We start from the raw sequence: 12,216 nt of genomic DNA, 5'->3' as shown, positions 1-12,216 counted from the left end.
GAACACTAAAGAATGCACTTGATATGGGAATCTAATGAAGATAACGTAGCTAGCTAATGTTAATTTGCTTATCTTTTAGCTCCAACGTGATTATGAGACCCGATGTTTGAACAGTGTTACAGGTGAGCAGGTGTTCCAAACACCAAACTACAGTATTTGAAAAAAAGCAATTAAATTCATATTTCCAAAACATGCCTCCATTATTATGTAACACATGAGCACAGAGGGAGTGGACGTGCATTGAACTGGCATTCCTTTGGCTGAAAGAGCTGTACTTACATTCCTGTTTGAAGGTGAAGTACTCTGTAAGGTGCCGGCACTCATGGTTCCCTCGGAGGAGGAAGAGTGTGGTGGGGTGGTTGATCTTGAGTGACCAGAGGTAGAGAACACACTGCAAGGACAGATAACATGACAGTTTTTACGAAATTTACGAAGTTTGATGAATTTACAGATTTCTGATGCACAACTCCTTCTGTACATACACAGCATTTTATCTAACTGTATAAAGGCAGATAAAGGTCAATAAAGGGACCCAATGCAGGAGAAAAGAAGTATATATATATACACTCTACAAAAATTTATGAGACAACATACCCAGAACAGACCCAGGTTGCTTTGAGGCCACCCACCAACAAACAACGAAATTCGATTGATATTTTTTAACATTATGGGGCTATCTGTTTTTAATCTTAAATTCATGTCAATCAAGTACTGTTTACTTTATTTGGGGTGCTTTTTTCCTACTCAGGTTTGTCCCAAGTTTGAATTTCATTTGTTCACCTTCAAGCTTTTGTGAGTTTACCTTCAGGCTTTTGTGATGTTATGTAATTCAATATTTTCTGTGCTGTACTCAATAATTGAAATGGTTAAAAAAAAAATCTCACCTAATCAAATGCATTTGAAAATCTTAAATGTAAAGCAATGGAGAACTATAGAATAGAAAATTACATAGACTATATTGGGAATCAAATACAAATTTCAGGTAAAATGTTAATAAGGCTACTGCTTAATTCTTAGGTATAAGAAATTACACGTAAATCCCAAGGAATTAATATTTTCTTCATCACTTCGAGTAGTTAATAATAACAACAACAATCACACATACAACAGGATCCGCTGCAGTCTACAAAACAAAGAAATTATTTTCGGAGAACTACTCTGCACCCTAACTACTATTAGGACGCCAACATTGTTTCTCCTGGTTTTTAAAGTAACTAAAGTGTCTATAGTTGTTGCTGATAACGTGTTTAGTGTAAATACTATAACTAAACAATAAAGGCCTACATCTAATAACTGCAATACAGTGCAGTTATGAACACAGAGTCGGATTATGGTGCCAATTATGAATCAAAGAAACATGTAATTGCCACATCGGTAAAGAAGCTGGACAACTCACACTGAAAGGCTTTCCAGCAAAGGTGTAATACTACTTCAAGGAGCACTTTATGTTGCCTAGGCAACCACCCCCATGTATTCATTTTCATATACACCAATCACTCATTTTGAAAAGAGCTATGTTGCCTTTTGTAAAAATAATAAAAAATAAATGTTGAGTCCTAATAGAGAGTGCCAATATGGCTATTTAGATGACACATGCCAAAGCAATATGATAACAATGGTGATGCATGTTCATATTTAATCTAATGTAGAGATTAATTACAAACAATAAGCAAATGCACATTTTAACAGCATGCTACATTTAAACCTAACAATGCAATGATCATTTAACAATTTGTCAACTCTACAATGAAATTTTAATATTTAGCCTCTATTTTACTTCTGGGATAAAGTGGCGGCACAGTGTCAGTGCTGGTTTGTGTTCTTGCCCAGCACCTCCATTTAAATAACAAATTTACTCCAGCCCACATGCGCTAGTGGGTGTGTTGATTTAAATGCAAGATCTGCTCAAGCACATTGTCGTTACTTTTCTGACTTGACGCTGTTTTAAGCGCTTGCAACAATGAACTAAAATGGACAACAACAAAAAACCAAGACAGTGGTGCACCACTGAGAAGAGGAATGTGAACTCATCATCGATTCTGCTTGTTACACAGTCAAGGACGCACTCTGTTACATAAATTAACTAAAAAGCTTGGCAGGAAAGACCTGGGTACAACTTCACTCAATTTCTGTGATTACATCATGAACACGGATGGAACGGGAAGAACAGTATATATTATGATTATTATGACCAGTGTTGTCACAGATTACTTAAAAAAGTAATTTAATTACTGATTACACCTAAAAAAAAAGTAATATAGTTACTTTACCGACTACTTTATTATCAAAGTAACTAAGTTACTTTAAAAGTAACTCATCAGTTACTTAAAAGTAACTCATCAGTTACTTTTTACCAATTTTTCTCCTTTTGCTGCCTCAACATAAAAATGACAACAAAAAATGTCATCGCATGTAATTGAATTTCTCACATAAGGCTTAATCTTTGAGTTAGCGGGGGTTTAATTAGTCTATGGAGTTGATTTCAACCACCATTGACTCGCGCTAGCTTAGACACCCCGGAGCCCTGAGACTAACAAATAACTGACAAACTGCACGGAATGGCATACCGCACGCAGGCTATTTTTAGACCGTGACGTCGCATCGTAAAGCGGAAGTAAAGCCGAAGTGGGACATTATAGACCCGCCCTCGCATAGACACAACGCAATTTGTGCTACTTTTCGTCGGTAAATTAAAAGTGTTCGTTGGCTGTCACTGAGTAGCATTTGCGATCGCTACACAAAGCTAACTAAATTACAGCCAAGAACGGTAAGAGACGTAGGACAACCAGAGGATATATAAGAAAGACAGGGCTGATGGTAAAGGATAGCTTGATGAAACAGGAGAATGTCATTGTCAGTCACGTCGATAAAAAAAAAAAGAAAAGCTGAAGCTATGCTTAGGTCGGCTCGTTTTTTTTTTCGTCTTTTCAGCCTTCGACACTAAAGCCATCTCTTTAACTGAACATTTTTATGTTCTTCCACATCTTTGCCTGTCAATTTGGCACCTGGCACATCATTTTCGGAGAGAATTGGTAGGCTTAGCGCTGTAAACATCTCCTTCGCACATGATTTCCATTCATTTCCTATTGGGGACAAACGGTGGCTTGTCCCTACTTAGCAACAGTCAACAACTGTCATGAATATTAATGAGCTGAAGTGACGTGTTGCTTGCGGTACGCCATTTGTTCAAATCAACTCCAACGACTAAATAAACCCCCGCTAACTCCAAGATAAAGCCTAATGTCAAAAATTCTGAACTTCCCCTTTAAAATAAAGACCTAGCTGTTAAAATATTGTCTATAAAAGTTGTAAAGCAATAAAACAAACAACAAAAATTATTGAAATGAACAAGAATCCTATAACGTATTTCATAATGGGTCAAAATCATTTTTCGAGCAGATCATGTGACGAGCACCTAAGACACTAGCTTTTGCTTTGCTAAGCCAAAACTACACCTGTGGAGGCAAGATGGGCATTTCTGTAAACCTAAGCTTTCAAACGCAACCAACAACAACTGAGCTTGAACAGTTTTATATATATATGTATACATACAGTACTGGCCAAAAGTTTGGCGACACCTCAAAGGTGGACACTTTGAAGAATGTAGAATATAAAACCTGTTTTCAGTTATTTAACTTTTTTGCCATTCCACATGTTTGTTCATAGTTTTGATGTATTCAGAGAGGATTTATATTAGTAGGGAAAATATATAAAACGTAAAAATGTTTAGGTGTGTCCAAACTTTTGACTTTTGTTTCAGTCATCAACATGCTCTGCCCCCAGCCCTACAAAAGTAAAACTCCGCCTATGGTTACAAACACTGACAATAGAATGTTCATAAAGGCTGGTTACAAACTGTAGAAGTACTGGCTGTCTTGTTACCTGTAGGCTTTTTCGAGTTTTGTCGCATTGTGCTGTAATTCCAAGTGCTTCCTTGTTGAATTGGATGTAGAGTTTTTAGCGGCCGACAGTCTTTTTCAGCCAGTGTAAAGTTTGCAACGCACGGAGATATTTTTGTCATCTTTACTGGACAGAAATGTGAAGTAATGGCTGCATTTCCAGTGAGAAAAGGCATCCATTTGCGGTATATATCCTGCCTTTCACTGTTAGCCTCACTGCCTCGTCAGAATGCTATGTTGTTGACCGCCGTGGCAGACAGCCTCAAACAGCATCGTAATACACGTGACCTGTTTTTTTTTTACCCCGATGAGAAATGCTCTTCGTACATGACTACAGTATTCTTCATTCTACATACATTATGAGGCAAAAACAAAATAGTAACGCACAGGCACTAGGGAAACTAAATTTAATCGGATTACTGGTTTGGAAAAATGAACGCGTTAGATTACTCGTTACTGAAGAAAGTAATCAGATTACAGTAACGCGTTACTAAGTAACGCGTTACTGTACTTAATGACAACACTGATTATGACCAACTCTAAGATGAAAATGTGATACTGTATTACTCCAAAAAATTAACTTATTGGCTGCCACTGACAACGAAGATTTTCCCTGATAACTTTATGACAGCCGCTCGTAGCGGAACGAAATTCATGAAACGTCAGCCGCCGGGACACCTTTAACGGACACACGCACAACGTTATGATGGATGCTGCCGTTTACTAAGCGAGAGATTTACTCCTTTTCAAAAGACCAGAAAATACATTTGTGTATGAGACAGACAGGAACCCGGCGGTCGCGCTTCTGTGCACAAGTTATTTTTTAGAGTGAAAGGGGAGGAGAGATAGTTCATTGCTCCTTGTCTTTCAGTTGTCCAGCAGTAATTTCATGTCATGTCAATTGAAAAATGTCCTGAGTGTGTTGCTGTCCCGTGTGCGTCTATAAGAGTACACTAACCCTCTTGTACTGTTTAGCCTTTATTGTTGTTTTTGAGACGTTAACAGTTAGCGCCGAGCGCTAAGCTTATTAGCGAATTCGCTATCGTGTATTTCCATGTCCATTTTTTCGTTGTTTGTTGGTGTACAAAAGGTACTCCATATGCAGAACTTGTAAAACCATGTTTAAGTACAGTGGTAACACTACAAAAATGCGAAATAGTACAGGAATCTGTGAAAACAAAGTATACTGGTTAAAAGAAGTCTTATTTCTCAAGACACTTTGTTTCCAGAAAATGAGGAACTCATTCTATCTGTTTAAATACTATTGTATTGTTGAGAGAAATAAGTACTGCCTTAGAAATAGCTATGTTTTTGCATACTCTTTTGAAAAAGAGTATCTCAAGGTCAGATATGTGTTGTATGGGCATTAGAGGTGTGCAAAATTTCCGATTCTTAGATTATTCGCGATTCGGCCGTGGAAGATTCGAGAACGATTCGCAAACATCCAAATTCCGATTATTGAAATATGCCAAGTAAAGCGGAAGTACAACACACTCAGCGCGCCGCGCGGTCTTCAGGAAGGAACGGAGCGAGAGTAGCTAAACATCATGCTTCTCATTACCCGGCCCCTCAGGTAATGCCAATGCTCAACTCACGGCTCTAGCTCAACTCATGCCACGAGATAAAAAAACACAATAACATACCTGACTGCTGCCGAAAAGCTGCTACAAAGTACAGCCACATAATGTTACGGTAGATATCATTTATATAGGACTAGATGCATTCTAGATTCGGTAGCGTGAGCAGCATATCTACAAAAAGCTAGATGCGGGCGTTAGTAAACGGCCGCCATCTTAAAGCAGTACACTTCCCTGCAAGGCTGTTGTAGCGAACCTTCCAAGCAAACCTAATTAACTTTTTTTCTAAAATACTCCTAAATCGGTAAAATATTGACTTGAATCTATCTTTAAAATAGTTTTAAAACTTTCACATGTCGAAAGCAGACAAAAGGGAAATTATGGAATAACGGGAGCAATTTTAACAACTTTAACGGTTGATTCACAACATTAAATTAATTGAATGTAGTTTAAAGCTGCTGATACAGAATGGGGACTGGAGTTTTTTTATTTAATGTTATTTTTGTATATTTGTTTACTGCTATATGCAAACTTGATACTGAAATAGTAATTTGGTTTAGCCTGAGAGTATTTTTGAACAATTTTGGAACTAATGTACAAAACTTTAAAAAAAAAAAAAAAAAAAAAAAGGAGGGGAGTGCATCAATAATCGTTTTATAATCGAATCGGAGCCTCTGAATCGTAATCGAATCGTTAGGTGCCCAAAGATTCCCAGCTCTAATGGGCATGTTGAGAAATAAGTACTGCCATTAAAATTATTAAGGTTTTTGCACTTTCTTGTAAAAAAAAAAAAAAAAAAAAAAAAAAAAAAGTTTAGGGGCAGCTTTTTGTTGGATGGGCATGTTTCCATTGTTCCTGTTGAATCATTAGGATATTTTAAATAAATAATGGACATAAATTTGTTTAGCTATTTTATTAATTAGTAATGTACAATGCATCGATAATCGTGAAAATCGTGATAACCGTGATCATCGTAAATACCGTGATATAATAATTGAATCGATTGAATTGATTAATTGTTGCACCGGTAATTAATACTCTGGTGTACGCTTATGCTTTTTTAAATTTGTCTTCTAAGACTAAATACATGAATCAAAGGGTTAACAGGGAACATAAGACATTAAGATAGAACAAAAGAGTGATTTGTTCGATAACCTGATATAAAGAATGTCAATAATGAATACATGGAAAAAATTTATATGACAGTTTTTCCGATATCATGAGGATAAGCAGATTTTTTAATATTATATATATTATATATTTTTTAATATTATAAATATATATTATAATATTTTAATAATATATAAAATTAATATTCAAACCAAAATTTGTATGTACAATGGCATGATAACTGGTGTCTAAACTTTTGCATGCCACTGGATTTAAATTTTAAGTTAAATTACAGTAAATGAAGTTGAGTTACATTCCGAGTCGATAATTTTGCTTATCCGAAAAAATATCCAATCCGTGACTCAAGATCCGTGATCTTTTTCTGGGAGTTTTTTTTTTTTTTTAATCCAACGCATCCTTAGTAATTATTGCTAATCGACAATACTGACCAAAAACTGACCAGTCGTAATTATCATTTTTGTCTTAATTGCATATCGTTTTAAAATTTATAAATTCTTTGGATTAAAAATGTATTAAAAATTAATTAATCCAATTTTCATATAACAGGAGCACACAAATATTGCATCATAAATGCATAGGAAAGCTAAAGGATAGTTCAGGGATATTTTGAGAAGCTTCTATACATGCTTTGAGATCCTTTTACTCATGAAAGTGGGTCATCATTGCAGCTATAATGAATCCAAGCTTAGTCTAGTTGCCACCCTCGAGCTATGACTCTCACCAAGGCCACTGCAGACCACTTGGTACAGCTGGCCTACAGCAGTCTATTCCAAATGTGCATCTTATTTTTAACCATTCCAATCAGCATGGATGAACTGTGCCCTTTGGAATTAGCACCAAAATAGACATTCAGCCAGCAAAACCAATTCAGCCCAAAAGCACATACAGTATGTAATGTAAAATACATTCAAAGCAGCAGAGAAAATGATTAATGTAGTTAGCATAACGACACTGAGTGTGTATCATAAAACAGTAAAACAAAAAGTGATTACGACAAAAATGTAGGTAAAAACTTACCTCAATGCTGAAGTATCCTCGATCTACGTAGTCTCCGAGGAAGAGATACCTCGTATTACTAGGTGATCCTCCCACTTCAAATAACTTCATGAGGTCAAAGAATTGACCGTGGACATCACCACATACTGGTAAAACATGAAACACCACAGTTTTTAAAAAGTAGATTGTGTTAAATGCGGAAAAAGTAAAACTATGGATATGAATATGATCATTTAATTTATGAAGTACAGTTAGTGAGACCAAAAATATCAAATGAAACTGGGTGAAATGATAAGTGGAGAGGATTTTCTGTATATCATTATGCAAAATGATGATGCATCACAATGAGGCTGCACTGTGCAACATTAATTCAGGTTGTTATACTCTCCTACAAAGCCCCTTTCACATATGCCCAGGATTCAAACGGGCAGCCCTTGTATGTGAAAGCAATTTCCCAGGTCGACATGGAGATTACACGGACATTTTAAGGGTCGCGTTTTAGTATAATGTCCGGGACATTCCCAGGACGAGGTGTACGTAAAAGCAAGCATTAAATTCTCGGGTCACAGCACGATGGCGGATGGCGTAAATATCATGGCGGGCCGTTCGTCATTTCCTCTTTCTTCGCAGTAAGACGAAAAGTGGTAAACAAACATTGCAATTATCAACATAGCAAGCTGGAAATAGCTAAATTAAACTTAAAACATAACGGAATCAAATTGCTACTGGATCGTAGAGCCGAGTAACATATTCATTTTGTTGCCAATGTTAGGGTCCGCAACTGTGGAAACAAGGTTGTACCAGAAAGCATAAAACAACGGAGGGATGCGTTCAAGGGTTTATTAAATACAAACAAAAAATACACGCGATCGCCGAAAAGGGTGAATAACACAATGGGTGTCAAGTTACGCTGGTAGGCAGGTGGTGTGGACCCAATTGCATGAAAAGAAAGGTTAAGAAAAGAAGGTGCAATAATGTTTTAATTAATGCCAACAAAAAAACAAAGTACAAACAAAATGACCAGTGAATCAAAGAACTCTTAACAAACAAAAGTCAGGCTAACAAATCAACTTACTTTCAAAGCAGGACGAGGAACACGAGGAACTGGCAAAAACGCAAACATGAACGTGGACATGCACAATGTCGCGACAAGACTCAACAAAAACTGGGACCTTATGTTGACACAGACACGGTGTAACGAGTCAATGAGGAACAGGTAGGTGACACAGGAGGATGGAGGTTGGAGGATAGACTAGGAGCAGGAACAACAGGTGAAATCAATGGGCAATCACAGGGACAAGTCACACAAGGAGGAAAAAATACAAAGCCTAACAATGGGTCCGTGACAGTAGGTCGACGGGGATCAATAATACTAACCTAGGCGGTAGGCAGAGAGCCGATAAGACAACAAAACAAATATACTCAAATACCAGCACAATGTAGGGGATTTCAAAACAAGGGCGGCAGAGGTGTCGAATGGCGCCCAGCAAGTTAATATCTCGGCACCCTCTCTTGGATGACCTGGGCTTAAATACAGTCTTGATGAGCTTGAAATAGCTGCAGTTACGACGTCGGAAACGCTTCACTACCAAATACAATTTGATCAACATTGTGACAGCCAATACCAACCAAAAATGACAATATCTGGGTTATAAAATCGCGCCAGCAGCCCTCCCCGCATAGAAAGCCCCAGTGGGCTACATGAGACAAGTCTATGAAAGTGTCCAACCCGCGTCATTCTCGGGACATCGCCATATGTATGACGTGAGTAAATCCGGCGTCCCCTTACACAGGAATTTATTGGGATTTGTTTGTGAAAGGGGCTTTATATTTGCAGTTGCCGAGCTGGTGCAACTGTGGAGTAAAAGGAGCAAGTGGTGTACCAACACAGCTTCATGGCTATCCCACATACAAAATGTTATCATAAATCACAGTGTGGTGCTAACCTGTCACATGTCACCCTTTCACATGTTCTTAAATGTTATACTTCAAGAAACCCAAAATTAAAAGTAAAAAAGTTGCAGGTTATAATAAAATGAATAGTATGTTAAATGTGACTATAAAGCAACAGAGGACATGCAAGCAAAAACAGATCTAAGGTCATGGGACTTTAACAAAAAAAAAATGGTAAAGAAAGGTGCTATTTTAGGCAGTTTCTACTTTGTATTGTACTGTCAAAGAAGGCTCAACAACAATGAAAAGCTGACCTTTTAAACTGAATAGCTCGCTATTAAATAAATTATTGGATTATTATAATGAGACATCTTCATATTGTTTTTTTTAGTAATATACAGTATAAATCAATAGCGATAAGTAGAACATAATTGAGCAAGTGTTTGTTTGCTTTTGCTAACACAGCTTTTAGCTTTATTATGCAAACTTTACAGTTACTACTTGCCTGTATTCCCACACATTTGCAGTTGTGTGTGGATAGCAGATGACCAAGAAAAGTGAATCAATCAATCAGAAGGCTCATTTTTGCCAACTTTGATATCCATTCTTTCTCAATGTTTTACAAACCAGATTTGTCAACAGAGATCTTACACGTGCCAGAGATTTCTGTAGCTGATACTGGAAAACAAGTATGTGTTTGTATATCGGGCAGAGGAGCTTTAACCTACAATTCTAATCTTATCACCGACTCAGAGTTGGCTGACTCCTGACTCTGACCTGCTCTTGGAGAAGTCGTTAGCCAAGGCGAAAACGTAATGTATTTTCTTTCCTTAACGGGTTTCTTTCCACCCTCCATTGTGCATTTTTTTACACGGTTCAGTCCAATATTACATCAATTCTAATTCTGTTAATGTGTACAGAGAGAATGCATTGGTTGTGGGGGCATAACAAACTGGCTTTGTCAAACACCTTAGATATATTAGCTTGAACTCCTACAAAATATGTTTATATAAACACACCTGCCAAGAATCACCAACAGTCAACAGAATGACATACTACATTAAGGTTGTTTTACAACCATACCTGTAATAGGTGCCTCCACTTCCAGCATGCATTTTTCCTGCCGAAGGATGTTGGCTCCATCGTTGATTATCTTTAGCGCTACATCTTCTTCCACCCTGCCCTCTTTGACGAGATGGTTACGTAGCAGTTCTGCGTTGGGCTTGCCATCTTCAAATAACTCTTTTATGGTCAGTTTATGTTGTGGGGGATATGGCACAGCTGTTAAAGAGGGAAAACATGGGATTATTTGCAAAAAAAAATGGTTGTGAAAGCATCAAGATCATCAATTCACTACATAAATTGAAACTATTAGCATATTCACAATCATTTAAAGTATGTAGATTTCGTGTATAAGAAGTTACAAGCTCAGTGATGATAGAGTCGCAGTTGAGAAATGTATATGAGTGCAACAAAATAGCTGGGTGAGAAAGAAATTATAGAAGGACAGAGAGTTCACTTAAGAATCTGCATGCCATTGAGATGCAGAATATGCAAGACGAGGCTGTGCACCTTACACGACTTGTCCTCCTCCAGCAAGCTGCTCCATACCACCCACACAATCCTTTTAGCGATCGGCAAAAAGGTCATTTCAATGCTTGTGAGGCTAGTACCTGAGAGCTTCATGATTAAAATCCACTTAAAAGCCCATTTGTTTTTGCACTCTAAATTAGTGAAAATGTAGTGCCGCGAGGAAGACAACCACCACAACTGCAGCTGAAATAATAAAACAATACCAGCACAATCTACACATAATCCACTATAGATTAAATAAAAATGCCACTAAGTCATTTTACATGGTCTGCGTCATTAAATACCAATATGCAAGTTCAGCACTATAACTGCGCATCAGCAATAATAAACAAGACATAGCAACTCATCACAGTTCAAAACAAAAAAGTACTTTATATCTTGCAATTTGGGGGATGAAATGAAAAGGAGAAAACAGAAACAAAAACAGCATTTGGTACATTTGTACAGGTGTTAGCTTATTTCCGTAATTAAACTTATAAATAACACATATTTGGACTGTATTTAAAAATAAAATAAAAAACAACTAATGTGTTGTTGTTGGAAGCACCACAACAACACATTTAGTAGTTTTGTCTTTTGTTTTTGTTTTTTGTGCCGTTTACAGTGTATCACAAAAGTGAGTACACCCCTTGCATTTCTGCAGATATTTAAGTACCGGTATATCTTTCGATGGGACAACAATGACAAAATGACAGTCTGACACAATGAAAAGTGGTCTGTTTGCAGCTTATATAATAGAGTTAATTTATTTTCCCCTCAAAATAACTCAAAATATAGCCATTAATATCTAAACCCCTGGCAACAAAAGTGAGTATACCCCTTAGCAAATACGCACATCCATAAATGTCCTAAATGAGTACTGCTTGTCATTTTCCCTCCAAAATGGCATGTGACTCGTTACAAGAGTGCTGTCAGCATTGCTGCAGAGCTGGAAGAGGTGGGGGGGGGGGGGGTCAGCCTATTAGTGCTCAGACCATACACCACACTCTATATCAAATTGGTGTGCATGGCTGTCACCCCAGGAGGAAGCCTCTTCTGAAGACTGTACACTGCACACAAGACTGTATAATATAAGCTGCACACAGACTACTTTTCATTGTGTCAAAGTGTCATTTTGTCAGTGTTGT

At 37.3% G+C, this 12,216-nt stretch overlaps 1 protein-coding gene across 3 annotated transcripts in view; it reads right to left on the bottom strand.

The window, feature by feature from the left end:
- ppp3cca (protein phosphatase 3, catalytic subunit, gamma isozyme, a) overlaps positions 1-12,216 on the bottom strand; it is a 42,333-nt gene that overhangs the window by 19,437 nt on the left and 10,680 nt on the right. For all 3 annotated transcript variants that reach the window (XM_057831133.1, XM_057831135.1, XM_057831134.1), the window contains exons 2-4: positions 10,580-10,777; positions 7,625-7,749; positions 280-391 (exon numbers count right to left, since the gene is read on the bottom strand). In XM_057831133.1, coding sequence (XP_057687116.1) covers positions 280-391; positions 7,625-7,749; positions 10,580-10,777 — 435 coding nt within the window. The remainder of the gene's footprint in view (positions 1-279; positions 392-7,624; positions 7,750-10,579; positions 10,778-12,216) is intronic.

This window comes from Corythoichthys intestinalis, chromosome 3, assembly GCF_030265065.1.
Source record: "Corythoichthys intestinalis isolate RoL2023-P3 chromosome 3, ASM3026506v1, whole genome shotgun sequence".
Taxonomy (NCBI): domain Eukaryota; kingdom Metazoa; phylum Chordata; class Actinopteri; order Syngnathiformes; family Syngnathidae; genus Corythoichthys; species Corythoichthys intestinalis.
This window is presented reverse-complemented; position numbering and strand designations above follow the sequence as displayed.